The sequence below is a fragment of the Natrix helvetica genome (genome assembly GCF_964273705.1).
Source record: "Natrix helvetica genome assembly, chromosome: 2".
Classification (NCBI taxonomy): Eukaryota; Metazoa; Chordata; class Lepidosauria; order Squamata; family Natricidae; genus Natrix; species Natrix helvetica.
Window position 1 is genome coordinate 286,625,504 of NC_138552.1, and position 17,822 is coordinate 286,643,325.

The following is a 17,822-nucleotide window of genomic DNA, read 5'->3' on the forward strand; positions in this document are numbered from 1 at the left end:
TTCCAGTGTTGGGGCATTCACAACTTCTGGAGGCAACTTCTGTTCCACTGATTAATTGTTCTAACTGTCAGGAAGTTTCTCCTCAGTTCTAAGTTGCTTCTCTCCTTGATTAGTTTCCACCCATTGCTTCTTGTTCTACTTTCAGGTGCCTTGGAGAATAGCTTGACTTCCTCTTCTTTGGGGCAACCCCTGAGATATTGGAACAATGCTAACATGTCTCCCCCAGTCCTTCTTTCTCTTAAGCTAAACATACCTAGTTCCTGCAACCGTTCTTCGTATGTTTTAGTCTCCAGTCCCCTCATCATCTTTGTTGCTCTTCTCTGCACTCTTTCTAGAGACTCCACATCTTTTCTACATCGTGGCGACCAAAACTGAATGCCGTATTCCAAGTGTGGCCTTACCAAGGCCTTATAAAGTGGTATTAACACTTCACGTGATCTTGATTCTATCCCTATCATTTTCAGTGAAGCTAGGATATGACACATGGTTTGTCCCCCATTTTGTCTGCTTGATTCAGGAAGTGGGGAGAAGGATGGGCCTGGAAACGAACAAACTCTCTTCCCTGTGGAAAGACAAAGCTGTTATAGAGGTGAACATTGCTGTGCTCCATAGTTTTCAGGTGAGTGGAAAAAGGAGAGGCGAAAGGCCGCTCTTCTCTATTTCTAGCCACTTCCTTTGCAGCGAGAAGGTCTGAAGTTCAGAACTGTGTCCCATTTCCGTCCCGTCCCCCCTTTAAAGAAGAAAAGGTTTTGTTGGAAATCTTTGCAAGCAACTGACTCAATCAGGGGTGGGATTCTACCTGTTTGGACTGGTTCGGGCCAACCGGTAACTCTGACAATCAGCTGGGAGCGAACTGGTTCGCACCAACGATCAGTTGGGCCCGGCCACCCGCCCTTGCCTTTTACTGACCTATATACTCTCAGCTGAGTTGCGTGGCAGAGCAGATTGGCATGCCTCAGCTGTTTTCCTCCCCACCAATAATGCGGAAGGTAAGTTTTCTTAAAACTGTGCATGCGCGCGAAGCTCGTGATCACCGAACCGGTTGTTAAACTGGTAGGATCCCACCACTGAACCCCACCATCGATTGGATTAGTTGCTTCTAAATCAGCTACCTATCGTTCTGTTGCTAAGCAGCAGGAGTGTCAAACTCAAGACCCGGGGGATGGATCTGGCCCGCAGGGTGCTTAGATCTTGCCTGCAGGGCTGCCCTAGAAACCGCAAAGGCATGGCCGAGCGCTCTGCCAGTGAAAACAGGCTCCCGAGCTCCGTTTTCACTGGCAGATGGTGGCAGGAGGCCGTCGCAGCTGAAAACAGAGCTCGGGAGCCTGTTTTCACTGGCAGAGCGCTCGGGCCACCACAGGCGTCCCTGACACAAGTGACATCAAGCTGGCCATGCCTACCCTGGCCACGCCCACTCCGGCTCACCCTGAGTTCAAACACAACCCTGATGCGGCCCTCAGTGAAATCGACAGCCCTGCTAAGCAGCATAGTTGTTAAATGAATTTTGCCCCATTTCATGACCTATCCTGCCACTGTGAATTGCTGCAGTGAAGTTACGGAGACGGTAGTTAAGGGAATCAGACTTCCCCATTGACTCGGCTTGTAAGAAGGTCACAAACAATCATCCCATGACCCGAGGATATTGCAACTGTCGTAAGTACATGCCAGTTGCCAAGGGTATGACAAATTTGGATTTACGTGACCACAGGGATCCTGCAATGGGTGCAAGTGTAGAAAACAGTTGTAAGTCGCTTTTTCTTTTCAGTGCCGTTGTAAGCTTCAAACGGCCACTAAACAAATGGTTGTAATTCGAGGACTGCCTTATAAGGCCATGTACCTGAAAGTCTTCTTAACAAATGTGTACACTGGAGCCAAGTAAGTTTTACATGTCTGTGACTCTTCTAGAAACAAAGCATCACTATCATGGACCACCATTCTGCTGCAGAATCCTTCATGAAGTACATGCAGAATGAATACCGGATTCGTGGGGGGTGTCCGGCTGATTGGGTTTGGCTGGTCCCCCCCATCTCGGGTAGCATTACCCCCCTCTTCCATCAGGAGATGTTGAATTACATTATTTCACCATTTTATTATTATCAGGTGAGCTCAGTTCAATTCAGTTGGTTGCCCGGTTCACATTAGCATCTTTCAATTCAAAATCGGCAATGTTTTTTTTCCCCCATGAAACATTGAAAAACTGGCTTTTGTAATTATTTTATTTTTAAGTAGTGCTGATAACCCGGCGTTGCCTGAGTATTTATTTATAGGGGGGAAATGTCTGGACCAAACGTAATTTCTAATGTTGCATCTTCCCCGTTACCAGAGGGAACCCCTTGTGGAGTACTGTGAAGCCTTTACCATGGCAACTCCACTGTGCTGCACAGTAGAAGCCATTTTAAGGCACAGCAGGCTGTATCATAACAGAACAACACCCCCCCCCCCCCGAGGGGTGTTAGGAGTGTCTTACCCCCATAGTATTTGTTTCCAGAGAGTAAGTCATTTCTGTACCAAGTTTGGTTGGAATTGCTTGAGGCATTTCACACACACACACATGTATGTATGCATGCATGCATGCATGCATGCATGTATGTATGTATTAGATTTGTAGTTTATAAGTAACTCAAGATGGCTAACTTACCTAGCATTCCTCCCTCAACAGCTCCATGAGGTAGGTTGAGCTGAGAGAGAGTAACTTGCCCAAGTTACCCAGCTGACTTTCATGCCTAAAGCGGGATTAGAACTCACAGTTTCCAGGTGATTGGCTAAAGTTATCCAGCCAGCTTTGATGCCTAAGACGGAACTGGAACTCACAGTCTCCTGGTTTCTAGGCCAGAACCTTAACAACCACAAATTGGCTTCCATTACTTTGGAACCGATATATTAGGGATATATAGAATGGATGGATGGATGGATGGAGTAATTTCCCCAGGTTCTAAGCATAATTCCCATGAAAGTTGAGTCCAGACTACCAGTTCACCTCTGTTACCAGCTAATTCAAACTTAGTCCATCCTACCTTCCTTCTTTTACCATTATCCCACATTTCATCTAGTTCTAAGCAGAAATTTAGAAAAGATAATTTTGGGGAGCAAGGAATAGCTTAGCCTTAGAACATTATTAAGGAAGTAATTGTTTGTGATCAACACAAAGTATAAATATATTATAACTAGGCTTGGTAATGATAAGAGCTATGGTGGTGCAGTGGTTAGAATGCAATATTGCAAGCTACTTCTGCTGACTGCCAGCTGCCTACAGTTCAGCAGTTCGATCCTAACCGGCTCAAGATTAACTCAACCTTCCATCCTTCCAAGATGGATAAAATGAGGACCCAGATTGTAGGGGGCAATATGCTGGCTCTGTAAACCACTTAGAGAAGGCTATAAAGCACTGTGAAGCGGTATATAAGTCTAAGTGCTATTGCTATTTGTTACACAGCAGTATTCAAGTGTATCCCTTTGTGAAGCTTCCTTGATTCCTAAAAGATTTCAGAATGGCCCAGTGGTGGACCAGGATCCATAGGAAGAAATACAATTCATCAATGCTCCAAGTTCAATTTAGCCAGTGCAGAAATCCAATTGTTTTCCACAACAAAGGGAATAAGGGATAGAAGCAGAATGAGGAAAGAGCCAGTGAAGGAAACATTTGCAGGAGAAGTCATAGGTCTGTGGAATCAGCGATAGCTTTATAAGCAAAATTGGGTAACTGGCTGAAATCATGGTAATCTGACACTGAAACATCCAACTTCTCCTATCCTTCAAGGTGGATGCCTGGAAAACACACATCTGGAAAGATGAGAAACACAAGCCAAAGAAAAGAGAGATCAGATTCTGCACATGGGCCAAGTACGTTTCCAGGATAAGTTATGATACCTGTCTGAAAATCGACTCTTGGATCTGGGTCAAAGAAAACGTTTTTCTTCGCAGGGCCGTGTTGTTTGCGTCCTCGTTGATGCGAAGAGCCATGGCTGTCAGGATCAAAGCAACGGTGCTCTATGCAACAGAAACAGGGAAATCAGAGACTCTCGCTCGAAAGCTGGGGGATCTGTTCAATTGTGCCTTCAGTACCAAGGTAAGATGCAGTGGGGGGATCCTGCCGGTTTAACAACCGGTTCGTGATTGCATGCTCTGCGTGCATGCACAGTTTTAACAAAACGTACCTCCCACGTTACTTCTGAGGAGTAACACCCCTGAGGCGCGGCAATCCGCTCTGCCACGCGAATCAGCTGAGAGGATATAGGTAAGTAAAGCACAGGGGTGGGTAGGCGGGCCCACCTGATCATCGGAGCAAACCGATTCGCTCCCCAGCTGATTGTCAGAGCTACCGGTTCATCCGAAGTGATCCGAACCAGCTGAATCCCACCCCTGATAAGATGCCTGTGATGGACCGTGACCTATAAATATTGTTTTACTTGTGAAGAAGAGCAAAACGGGTAGTCCTTGACTGACCACTACAATTGAGCCCCAAATTTCTGTTGCTAAGCGAGACAGTTGTGAAGTGAGTTTTGCCCCATTTTACGACCTTTCTCGCCACAGTTGTTAAACGAATCGCTGCAGTTGTTAAGTGAGTAACATGATTGCTAAGCGAATCTGGCTTCCCCATTGGCTGCTTGTCAGAAGGTCGTAAAAAAATATGATCCCAGGGCATTGCAACGGTCATCAATGCAAGCCAGTTGCCAAGCACCCTAATTTTGATCATTGGACCATGGGGATGCTGCAATAGAAAGTTGTTAAGTGTAAAAAATGATTGTAAGTCACTTTTTTCAGTGCTGCTGTAACTTTGAACGGTCACCAATGAACTATTGTAAATTGAGGACTGTCTGTATTATTATGGATACTTAGAAGATAGCAATTGCAATAGCAGACTTAAACTAAACGCTTTACAGTGTTTTTACAGCCCTATCTAAGCTTTTTATAGAGTCAGCCTACTGCCCCCAACAGTTTGGCACCTCGGAAGGATGGAAGGCTAAGTCAACCTTGAGCTGGTCAAGATTAAACTCCTGGTAGTCAGCAGAATTAGCCTGCAATAGCAATAGCACTTGGACTTATATACCACTTCACAGTGCTTTTACAGCTCTCTCTAAGCGGTTTACAATCTGGGTCCTCATTTTACTGACCTCAGAAGGATGGAAGGCTGAGTCTAACTTGAGCCTGGTGAGATTCGGACTGCCAAATTGCAGTCAGCCGGCAGTCAGCCACACTAGCCTACAGTACTGCCCTCTAACCACTGCACCACTGAGGCTCTTGGTGCCCTCCCACTTATATAAAGCAGAGACAGGGTTGATGACGTAAACACGGTAGCTTTCAGGGAAGCTGGAGTTCACTTAGCAACTGACTATATGTTTTTTCAGGGATGTGGTGGCTCAATGGCCAAGACGCTTGGCTTGTCGATCATAAAGGTTGGCAGTTCGGCGGTTTGAATCCCTAGCGCCGCGTAATGGAGTGAGCTCCCGTTACTTGTCCCAGCTTCTGCCAACCTAGCAGTTCGAAAGCATGTAAAAAATGCAAGTAGAAAAATAGGAACCACCTTTGGTGGGAAGGTAACAGCGTTCCATGCGCCTTCACCATTTAGTCATGCCGGCCACATGACCATGGAGACATCTTTGGACAGCACTGGCTCTTCGGCTTAGAAACTGAGATGAGCACTGCCTCCTAGAGTCGGGAACAACTAAAACATATATGCAAGGGGAACCGTTTCCTTTACCCATATGTTTTTCAGGTTCTGAAGAAGGGTGGACAATGATTTTTTTTTTTTGCCTCACAACGTTTTATCCACTTCCATTTACCTTCTCCAGTTCCTGATAACATTTCTTTCTCCTTTTAGGTTACTTGTATGGTGGATTACAACCTAAGAGACCTTGAGAAGGAAACTCTACTTCTGGTGGTCACCAGCACTTTTGGAAACGGCGATGCACCAAGCAATGGCAAAGTAATGCTTTTAACGTTTGCTATATATGATTTTCTACAATAAATCAGACTATCCATGCAATATAACAGTATTTCTTTTTTATTATAGACTCTGCAGAATGCCCTCTTATCAATGAAACAACTGAGTAACAAATTCCGGTAATTACTTCCAGAATTTTGCTTATCCCAGTTAACCAATTTATATTCTTTATTGAATCTTTTAAGTGCCGTTATTTTAAGATGAACTGCTACTCATTTATTTCATCTACTATAATATAATCTAAACTAGTTTGCCCCAATCTGGAATTCTCTGTATATATTGATTATAACTTCAATGGTTTCAGTGGGGATCAATGGCTCATAATTTGTTGGCAATAGGACTACGTTTTAAGATTATCTACTGGGAGATCAGTGGACTTCCTTGTACAGTTGGATGGCCACTATGAGAAGAGATTGCTCAATTAGATGGACCAGGGGTTCAATCCAGCAGTACGCTGACTATGTTCTTTTTTAAAATTAATGTTCTATTTCAGTGATGGTGAACCTATGGCACGCGTGCCACATGTGGCACGCGGAGTCATTTGTCAGGACACGCAAGGCGCTGCCCTGTCAGCTGGCCAGCGCGCATGTGCATGCTGGTCAGCTGAGTTCACCCTTTTTTAAAGCCATTTTTCGCCCTCCCCAGGCTCCAGAGGCTTTATAGGAGCCTGGGGAGTGCGAAAAAGAGTCCTCCCCCCCCCGAGGACCTCCGGAGGCTTCATGAGCTTCCCTGAAAGCTCCGGAGCGCAAAAAAACAGCCCTACGGGCAAACCGGAAGTTCAGGAATGCACTTCCGGTTTGCTCGGAGGGCTGTTTTGAGCGCTCCAAAGGCTTCAGGGAAGTCTCTTGAAAGTCCCTGAAGCCTTCAGAGCCCTTAAAACGACCCTCCGAGGTTTGTCTCTGGAGCCTGGGGAGGGCGAAAAAAGCATGCAAAAATGGGGGGGGTCGCGCCTGTAGTGTGGGCATGCACACTGGGGGGTCGCGCATTGCATTATGGGTGCGGCATGCCTGCACATGACCCCCCTGCGCTCCCCCCACTTATGGCACGCGAGCCAAAAAAGGTTCGCCATCGCTGTTCTATTTATTACATTTCTTAGTGCTTAATAAACATCGTGTTGTCTGGATATTTAAATTGCTTAACAATACAAATCCCCTTCTTACTCTCCACCCTTTTTCCCCAGTCATTGATAAAATAAATTCCATGTTTGATAATATTCTGTGTCTTCTTTCTGTTTGATTTTCAATGTAAATCTATCATTTCTACACAATCTAATATCTTCTCAGTGGTGGGCTGCAACTATATTCTCAGTTCTATCAAGCAGCAGGCTTGTGAACATTTCAATAGGTTGTTAAGAGAGGTACTTCAACAGGGACAATCTCAAAAGGAAAAATGCCTGTTTTAACATGAGATCTCCTTCAACACCCATACTTTGTTCATTTATTATTATTATTATTCAAAATCCAGCATTAAGGCAGCTTTTCTCTTGAAACAGGTATGCTGTCTTCGGCTTGGGTTCAAGCATGTATCCAGAATTCTGTGCCTTTGCCCGTCTTGTGCACCAAAAACTTGCCCAGTTGGGGGCATTTCCAGTCAGCCCAATGGGTGAAGGAGATGAACTCAACGGGCAAGAAGAAGCTTTTCGGAACTGGGCCGTTCTTACATTTCAGGTAACTATAATAACCTCGATGCCCAGCGAGTTTCCGAGTTTCCAATGTCTCTGCAGCGGATACCAGAATCCAGTGATTTAACTCAGTGTCTTTCAAACTTGGCAACTTTTAAGATGTGTGGACTTCAGCTTCAAAAAAAGATGTTGAGACACTAAGAAAGAATGCAGAGAAGAGCAACAAAGATGATTAGGGGACTGGAGGCTAAAACATATAAAGAACAGTTGCAGGAACTGGATGTCTAGTTTAATGAAAAGAAGGACTAAGGGAGACATGATAGCAGTGTTCCAATATCTCAGGGGCTGCAACAAAGAAGAGGGAGTCAAACTATTCTCCAAAGCACCTGAGGGTAGAACAAGAAGCAATGGGTGGAAACTAATCAAGGAAGGAAACAACTTAGAACTAAGGAAAAAATTCCTGACAGTTAAAACAATTAACCAGTGGAACAACTTGCCTCCAGAAGTTGTGAATGCTCCAGCACTGAAAGTTTTTAAGAAGATGTTGGTTAACCATTTGTCTGAAGTGGTGTAGGGTTTCCTGCCTAAGCAGGGAGTTAGTTTAGAAGACCTCCAAGTTCCCTCGCAACTTTGTTATTCTATTCTGTTCTATTCTATTCTATTCTATTCTATTCTATTCTATTCTCATAATTTCACAGGCAGGATGAGGAATTCTGGGAATTGAAGCCCACACATCTAAAAGTTGCCATATTTGAAAGACACTGCTTCAGCTGATTTCCCTGGGAGAAATGAGAGGTTTGAGGTTTGGCCCAGCCCAGAAACATTATTTATCCTGGGGGAGAGAGCCTAGAACGAGGGAATCTAAATGAGATAAATGCAGTACAGCAAAAATAAATGTATTTGACTTTTATAGAAAGGTACCCCTAGCCTCTGTAACTAACTTACAGATAGTACTCATTTTGCAACCACAATTGAGACTGGCAGCTCCAGTTAAGCAAAGAGATTGCTAAGTTAAACCACAACTGCACTTAGGGTCTTCTTCAATTTTCCTTGGCTTTGCAAGCTGCAAAGTTTGGGCAAAGATTGGTCTTAAAATTACTTTTTCATCAACTTCCTAAACACGGCAGCCATTTAACAAAAATGGCTCAAAGACGCTGAGCTTGTCGATCAGAAAGGTCGGCAGTTCTGCGGTTCGAATCCCTAGCGCTGCATAAGGGAGTAAGCTCCCATTACTTGTCCCAGGTTCCGCCAACCTAGCAGTTTGAAAGCACATAAAATGTAAGTAGAAAAAATAGGAACCACCTTTGGTGGAAAGGTAGCAGCATTCCCAGCGCCTTCGGTGCTTAGTCATGCTGTCCACAAGACCACGGAGTCGTATTTGGACAGCGCTGGCTCTTCGGCTTTGAAACAGAGATGAGCACTGCCCCCTAGAGTTGAGAACGACTAGCAGACATGTGCAGGGGAATCTTTACCTTCATCTTACTTGTATATGTTTACCAATTGCTGTTTCACTTCCTGTTTCTTCTTGTAGAAAGCCTGTGTAGAGTCTGTGTTGACACCCCAATGGAGATTAGCTAGGCCAGTGGTGGGCAACCCGCGGCTCGGGAGCCACATGCGGCTCTTTACACCCTTTAATGCGGCTCTTCTGTGTGCCGGGTGCCCGCTCCCCTCCCTCCTCTCGGGCTTCGGAGGGAAGCTTCTGCAAAAGCCCGAGCGAGTGACAACCAATTTTGGTCCTATGACTGCAGAATGCTGCAAAATACCATAAATGCAGGCCAGTTGTTGAGTGTTTCAAATGTGATTGGAACACTCAACAAGGTGACCACAGTGTGTGTGTGTGTGTGTGTGTGTGTGTGTGTGAGAGAGAAAGACAGACAGAGAGAGGAACAGAGAGAGGGAGTGAGGGAGGGAATTAGAGAGAGACTGACAGACAGACACACACACACACACAGACAGAGAGAGACAGAGAGGGGGAGGGAGGGAGAGAAAGATAGACAGACAGAGAGACACACACAGAGTGAGTGATTAAGTGAATGAGTGAGAGACAGACACACCCACATACACAGAGTGACAGAGAGAGAGGAAGGGAGGGGAGAGAGACAGAGGGAGAGACAGAGACAGACACACACACACACAGAGTGACAGAGATGGGGGAGGGAGGGAGAGAGAGACAAAGAGCCAGAGAGAGAGAGAGAGAGAGAGAGAGAGAGAAAGAAAAAGAAAAAAAGAAAGAAAGTGGGAGAGAGAGATGAAATTAAAAACAACAACATACAAACCTGACTTACTCAAACTATCCAAGGAAATGCAAGGCCAATGTTCACATTAGTAGTTGTGACTTTGTCAGTCAATGTCAGGATGTAATTTTCTCTACATTGTAAGGCAAATTTTACGGAATTTAACGTTATCGATAAATAATATCGTTCTAAAGTTTTTGTTTTATTAGTTGTGTTATTTGTATCCTCCCGACCTATGTGGATACTTGCATGCAGAATATTCTCAATAAAAACTTATTGAAACTAAAAACAGTGTACCATCCTATGTATTTTCGGTTTTAAAAATGTGGCTCTCAAAGTAAATTTCAATCGTGGTTTTGGCGAGATTTGGCTCAGTTGAAAAAAAAGGTTGCCCACCACTGAGCTAGGCTATTGAATTAACAGGCTCTTTTCTTGGCTGTTCTCCTCTCATTTCCAACAGTGTCCCCTAGTTATCCATTAAATTGTTCTAAGGCACAATGGGGCTAATCTTCTAATCCAGCTTTGCTTTCCAAAGAAGCAAATCATGTCACTTCCATGCATAATGGATGTTAATTACATTGAAAACTCTCCCTTGCCTTCTCCACGCACATATTAGTCTTGGCCTCCCCAGAAGGGAGAAAGCTTTGTTGTTTTGCGTAATCTTGGCAGTTGCCGTGCTTGTGAATTGAAATCATCTTTTTAAACAAGCCACTTGACTGAAATTAATTTCATTTGCCTTCAACCCCCCTAATTGGAAGGTTCAAGATGACAAACCCAAAGGCTCTCCGTGATTACATTACAGAATCCTCGATAACTTTCATCTATTCTTTTTCTATCTATTTTTGAGAAGACTGCCTGTGAAATGTTTGATATCCGTGGAAAGCACAAGATCCTGTTACCAAAAGAATATACATGCAAGGAAACCTGGAACCCCAAGGATTTTAGGATTGTGTATGATTCTCAGCCATTGGAGTTAGAGAAAGGTATGGTCTCCTCTGATCCTTAAATGTCTTTATTTTTAATTGAATGATACTATCACCACTTTGATCCTTTTTAATCAGTATTTTTCAACCTTGGTGATTTTAAGATGTATGGATTTTATGCTGCCTGAGGAATTCTGAGAGCCTATATTTCTTAAAGTTGCCAAGGTTGGAAAACAGTGTTTTAACTCATGGAATACATCCTACTAGTTATTAGGAAAATATGTCAAAAATCAAAAGGAATGGGTACTGAATTTTGAACAAAATATCTTGTTTTGGGGGTTTTGTTCCAAACTCAGGACAAAATTAAGCCTTTTGTCTTGAGTTAATCTACCCGAGGAAACAATGGCAACTTGAAACAAAATTGTGCTTCGTTTTTTATCACAGGCCTACAAACAAGGTAGAATAAGCGTTGAGTCCTATCTACAACATAAAATTGGCCAAGCAGAAGATTTAAAATAAATATCTGTATTTTTATTTTTATTTTTTAAAAACATATATTATTTTTATATTATTTTACATTATCTTATTTGTACATTCGCAAATGGATAGCTGTGTGGAGACTCACTTTTGTGTTCTAATGAATAAAAACAAGGAATTATTTCCGATTCTCGTTCCATACACACTGTTTAATTTGTTCCATCATTAAAAGGTGACAATTGTATGTTTCAAATTTTATGTTTTATTCCAAGCTCATAACAAAGCATATTCTCCATTTTGTGCCCATCCATTGGGTGACAATATACGGTAATTATAATTTTAATTATACCCTTGAAATCATAATTGCGAACTCACATTTTTCAGTTCTGTTCTGAATCTAATAACAGATGAGTTATATATAAATTGTTAATAAACTAAAATTGACATTTGCTTCTCTTCAATTAGCAGCTTGTATGTGTTAAAAACAACACAACAATCATAAAATACAGATTCTAGTTGTGCAGAGACTCACATTCAATACAATACAATAGTAGAGTTGGAAGGGATCTTGGAGGTCTTCTAGTCCATTCAAAAGGCAAACAAGTAGTCCTTGAATTGCAATCACTTAATGGTTGTTTAAAGATTTGAAAAAAGCAAGTTATGACCTCTCCTCAAAATTACGACTACAAACTCATACACAATGTCAGTGTTCCAAATATCATGCAGAATTAAATCAGAGTCCAAGGCAGAGCTATCCTTAAAGCTCCAATTTAATAAGACAGACATGTTGGCACAAACTGTGGACAGAGATGGTCAGCCAGTTCCAGGCCATGATGCAGTCCCACTGGAACAAGGCCCTCTGGCTCTTCGACACCAGTGGTGCTTCCCTCCAGCCTTCGGCCAAAGTCCTGCACCAGGAGGGCAAGCAGATCCTGAGTCAGAATTTCTGCCCCCAAAAAGATCCCAAAGGGGGAGACTCTCTGCAGCAACACAAATGTTCATTGCATATATCCGCCCCAAGGAGCGTAGTTTGAGGACCCCTGATTTAGTGCAATATAAAAAATGCAGATAATTGTTCTGCGGACCACCAAAATTTTCTCACGGACTACCAGTTGGTGACCGCTGGTTTTATCTGGAATGGTCCAATTTTTTCTTAACAGAGTTTGTTTCTTTGTTTGTTTTCTCTGTAGCACTTGGTGATATTCATGGGAAAAATGTAGTTCCATTGACCCTCAAATTTCGGCAGAATCTTCAAAGTTCACAGTCCAGGTATTCTTTCCTGCTTGCCACACTCCCTGTTTTTTATTATTATTATTATTATTATTATTATTATTATTATTATTATTATTATTATTATTATTATTATTATTATTATTATTATTATTATTATTATTATTATTATTATTATTATTACTATTATTATTATTATTATTATTATTATTATTATTATTATTATTATTATTATTATTATTATTTAGACTTCTAGACCGCCCCCTCTCCCCAAAGGGACTCGGGGCGGTGTACAGGTAAAAATTAAAATCATACAATCAAAATACAAATAACTAAGATCGAATTTATTTCCCCTGTACAAATTTATAAAAATTAAAACTTAACCTTTTGTTGTTGTTGTTGTTGTTTGAACCCATTAAACTTCTAACTGCACATAAAATATGCATTCAGATTTGCAGAGAAAGATTTTATTTTTAACTTTGTGCCAACTTTGTGGTTATATTAGCTATTGTGTACTTAGATATGAGGGATGCGGTGGCTCAGTGGCTAAGACGCTGAGCTTGTCGATCAGAAAGATCGGTAGTTCGGCGCTTCGAATCCCCAGTGCCACGTAACGGGGTGAGCTCCCGTTACTTGTCCCAGCTCCTGCCAACCTAGCAGTTCTCAAAGCACGTAAAAAATGCAAGTAGAAAAATAGGGACCACTTTTGGTGGGAAGGCAACAGTGCTCCATGCGCCTTCGGCATTGAGTCATGCCAGCCACATGACCATGGAGACGTCTTCGGACAGTGCTGGCTCTTCAGCTTTGAAACGGAGATGAGCACCGCCCCCTAGAGTCGGGAACGATAAGCACATATGTGCAAGGGAAACCTTTACCTTTTACTTAAATATGCATTTTGACCAGAATTGCCTAAACTTTTCCAAGTGATTATATATACAAAAATACAGTTATATTTCAATAAAAGAATTACATAGTACCGATAAATGATTGAATATAATTGTTCCAAAATAAAATAACACTGAAAGTCACTGAATTTTAGCTCAATATAAGGAAGAGAGACATTTCTTTTTAAGGGCCAAAAGCTACGTTCAGTCTTTAAAAGACCTACCAACCTGTACATGGCAATCAGTCAATCAATCAATAAATATTCCTTTTTCTTGCTGGAAAAGGTGTTAACATTTTTTAATCCCTTGGTGTTAGTCAATTATATCTTTAAATGTACACAAGTTTAAAATCCTTGTCTAAAGATATTCACAATCATCCAGGTCATGGTTATCCCAAAGGTGCTTTTTCCTAAAGGTAGCTGGAGTTTCTTGGTTATTTTCCTTTGAAAAATGTTTCATTTTTCATCCAAGAACTGAAGAAGCTTCTTGGATCAGGCGTGAATTGTTTTTCAAAGAAAAAATGCAAGAAAAAACCAAGGCAATCCAGTCCTTACTGTCTATCTTGTTAGCTTATGGTTTATGTAGCTTATGGCTCTAGAACCCTTCCCTCAACTAAAAATATAATGACATGTATTGAAGTTCAAAAGTCTTCCCATAAATGGTGCCAAAGAATCACACCGTAATGCTTCCAGCATGAAGTTTGAGAAGTATCCTGTCTGTGGTTTTAAACAAGGAAATCCTGTGACGGTTGACTTAAAATGGGTTTGTGTTTCCCTTTCCTTTTCAGCCGTGTTACCATGCTAATTAAACTTTCCTGTGAAACCAATCAGGAAATCATCTATCTCCCTGGAGATCATCTTGGGATCCTCCCTGCAAACCAAGAAGCTTTGGTTGATGGCATTATCTCTCGTGTTGCAGATGCTCCTCCATTCAATGAAACCTTTAGACTGGAAACATGCCGCGATTGTAAGTTAGGAGTCCTCTTTCCCGCCTATTTTTTTGCTATGGGATAGGACATGGTGGCTCAGTGGCTAAGATGCTGAGCTTGTCAATCAGAATATTGGCAGTTTCTGCAATTCGAATCCCTAGTGCCGCTTAACGGAGTGAGCTCCTGTTACTTCTCCCAGCTTCTACCAACCTAGCAGTTCGAAAGCACATAAAAATGCAAGTAGAAAAATAGGGAACACCTTTGGTGGGAAGGTAACAGCGTTCCGTGCGCCTTTGGCATTTAGTCATGTTGGCCGCATGACCACGGAGACAACTTTGGACAGCGCTGGCTCTTCAGCTTTGAAACTGAGATGAGAACCGCCCCCTAGAGTCGGGAACGATTAGCACATATGTGCGCGGGAAACCTTAACCTTTACTTACAACCTTTCTTACCACAGTAAAGCAAGTAGAAAAATAGGGACCCCTTTGGTGGGAAGGTAACAGCCTTCCGGCGTTTAGTCATGCTGGCCACATGACCATGGAGACATCTTCCAACAGCATTGGCTCTTCAGCTTTGAAACAGAGATGAGCACTGCCTCCTAGAGTCAGGAACGACTAGCACATATGTGCGAGGGGAACCTTTATCTTTACCTATGAGTGGATATCTTTACAAGAAAGGGACAATGAATTTGGAGTGAACAAGAGAAAGAAAAGGATACCTGTGTTATCTTGGCATTCAGCTCTTTTCCAGTTGGGCAAGAGTAGGCAGCCGTTTAGCCTTTCACCTCCCAAAGGGACCTCATGGTGAAGGGATGGCCTTATCAGAAAAGGCATATGTGGGGAATTTAGGGCTTCCTTTGTTCCATTTGGGGTGTGGCATTTTTGTTAACTAATTTTCCCCTGAGTAAAATAGGTGTGTTGAGTCAATTGAAAGTTTAAAGCTCCTGTTTTACTACTTTCACACTCCAAAATGGGGAAACCATCCATTCTAACTTGGGCAGCATGATTTAAAGACTCTGGGGATGAGGTATCCCCTGCAGGGATTCAATTAACACTTCGGGTCAATGGGAAGGGCCGTTTTGGAAGGCAACTGGTCAGACGTATTTATTTTTTGACTTAGATGAAGTCTCTCCCCAGCTGATTTCCTCTGTTTAATCTCAGAATATATTCTCACCCATTTCCTCTTTCATTCCAGGTGGCTACTGGACTCCTTACAAAAAGTTTCCAGCATGTTCACTGTCCCAAGCTTTGATGCATTTCCTTGATGTCACCTCTCCTCCTTCCCAGCAGTTGCTAAGATCCTTTTCCCAGCTGGCAGAAGATGAAAGTGAGAAGGAAAGGCTGGATCTCTTGTGTCATGTGAGTTCGAGACCAGTTACGGGCAGGGAGAGAAAGGTTTACTTATAGAGCATGTCTCTGTTTCATCTGCTAGCAAGTGGCCAACCACGGGTGATCGCCAAAAGTTAGGCAAGGTTGGGCTCACTTCTAACGCCAGTTTATAATGACATGGTAAAACCACGCTTGGAATATTGCATCCAGTTTTGGTCACCACAATATTAAAAAATACTGTATTTTTCGGAGTATAAGACGCATCTTTCCTCCCCCCCCCCCCCTTAAAAGAGCGTGAAAATGTTAGTGTGTCGTATTCACTGAATACAGCCATTTTGGCCTCCTAAAGTCCCGCACCTGCACCCCATTTTTGCAAAAAATGAGCAAAAAACAGACCATTTTTCATCCTCCAGCCCCCAGAAGCACTCTGCAGGCTTCAGCAGGGCTGGGGGAAGGGGAAAACACCCCAGTTTTTGTGAAAAACAGCCCATTTCCCGCCCGTTTTTAGCAAAAACTGTCACTACGTTAAATGTTTGCTAGTCGAACTGAACTGAATAGCTGAACTGAAAGAGTTACTGCGCAGGTCATAAGTTCTTATCTGACAATGATTTATTGCGCATGCTTAACATGTTTATTACATCACATATTCCAGAGACTTCTTTCTTTTTTGGTCTTTGTCCGTCTGCCAGGAAGCTGGTAGACAAATTGCTTCTTGCCAAAATGTAACAATTAGATAGATTTGTTTATTTGTTTATTTGTTTATTTTTTTATTAAAAGTTTTGTTTTTAATTAGAACTTGTTATTGGACTTCAATTTCGCTTCTTAAAGAAAATGCTGTTTGGAAAAGCCGCGATCAAAGCCTCACTAGTTCAGGGTGAAATTTTTCCCCTGACAAAATCAGGGGCATTTTTGCTTTCCCCCAGCCCTGCTGAAGCCTGCAGAGTGCTCCTGGGGGTTGGGGAGGACAAAACCTTTTTTTTCTTACTTACCTCTTCGAAATCTTGGTGCGTCTTATACACCAGTGCGTCTTATAGTCCAAAAAATACGGTATATTGAGACTCTAGAAAGAATGCAGAGAAGAGCAACAAAGATGATTAGGGAGCTGGAGGCTAAAACATACAAAGAACAGTTGCAGGAATTGGGAATATATGGTTTAATGAAAAGAAGGATTAGGGGAGACATGATAGCTGTGTTCCAATATTTGAGAGGCTGCCACAAAGAAGAGAGATCAGCCTATTTTTCAAAGCACCTGAAGGCCCGACAAGAAGCAATGGATGGAAACTAATCAAGGAGAGAAGAAACCTAGAACTGAGGAGAAATTTCCTGGTAGTTAGAACAATCAGGTTTGACTTGCCTCCAGAGGTTGTGAATGCTCCAACACTGGAAATGTTTAAAAAGAGATTGGAGAACAGTTTGTCTGAAATGGTACATGGTTTCCTGCCTGAGCAGGAGGTTGGTCGAGAAGACCTCCAAGGTCCCTTCCATCTCTGTTATTGCTTGGGTGAGAGATTTCATGGCAGTAGACCATACTGGGAAGTGGAAAACATTCCAATAGCAGGTCACTTTTATCCTGCTACTAAAAAAGCTACATCAACAAATACTTGTATGGTAAACCGGAGTCAAGCTCAATTCAACAGGCTGTTTAATATAGCTACAATAGTCAATCTCGATGAACTGATGTGGGATGAGCAACGTAGTAACTTTGTTTAGGATAGCACATTTCCATCTCTGGCTTTGAGTCAAATTTATCCCTATTGTAGTTATTTCTATGCTCTTTTCCTGTTTTATAGCACTAGCACAGTGCTTTACAGCCCTCTGTAAGCAGTTTGCACAATCAGCACAACAATCTTGTGTTATCTTTTGGAATTTTATAAGGTACCATTGTTTCTACAACAAGCTGCGCCCCCATTTCGGAGGAAATATAAACATAAATCCATAAATAACCCCCAGGAGGCTGACTATCTGTTTGTTTGTTTTTCACCGTAGAATTTGGAGGAATACAACAAGTGGAAATTTTACAACAGCCCCACTCTCTTGGAAGTCCTCGAGGAATTCCCATCCATCAGGCTCTCAACATCCTTCTTGCTCTCTCAGCTGCCTTTACTCAAGCCCAGATATTACTCCATCAGTTCTTCGCAGGATTGGGCCCCCCAGGAATTACATTTGACTGTGGCTGTGGTGACCTATAGTTCTAGAAGTAAGTGGGCTTTCTCTTCTGAAACTTCATTTGGCCCTGTGTTTGCAGTGATTCTTCAT

General features: G+C 42.4%; 1 protein-coding gene across 3 annotated transcripts in view; it reads left to right on the forward strand.

Moving 5' to 3' along the window:
• NOS2 (nitric oxide synthase 2) overlaps nucleotides 1–17,822 on the forward strand; it is a 50,851-nt gene that overhangs the window by 21,621 nt on the left and 11,408 nt on the right. For all 3 annotated transcript variants that reach the window (XR_014174639.1, XM_081944346.1, XM_081944347.1), the window contains exons 12-23: nucleotides 518–619; nucleotides 1,906–2,100; nucleotides 3,758–3,840; nucleotides 3,922–4,066; nucleotides 5,819–5,923; nucleotides 6,011–6,060; nucleotides 7,434–7,608; nucleotides 10,647–10,779; nucleotides 12,387–12,465; nucleotides 14,098–14,276; nucleotides 15,433–15,596; nucleotides 17,553–17,763. Coding sequence is in view for 2 of the 3 variants with exons in the window: in XM_081944346.1 (XP_081800472.1) it covers nucleotides 518–619; nucleotides 1,906–2,100; nucleotides 3,758–3,840; nucleotides 3,922–4,066; nucleotides 5,819–5,923; nucleotides 6,011–6,060; nucleotides 7,434–7,608; nucleotides 10,647–10,779; nucleotides 12,387–12,465; nucleotides 14,098–14,276; nucleotides 15,433–15,596; nucleotides 17,553–17,763 (1,621 nt within the window). In the remaining variant the exon portion in view is untranslated. The remainder of the gene's footprint in view (nucleotides 1–517; nucleotides 620–1,905; nucleotides 2,101–3,757; nucleotides 3,841–3,921; nucleotides 4,067–5,818; nucleotides 5,924–6,010; nucleotides 6,061–7,433; nucleotides 7,609–10,646; nucleotides 10,780–12,386; nucleotides 12,466–14,097; nucleotides 14,277–15,432; nucleotides 15,597–17,552; nucleotides 17,764–17,822) is intronic.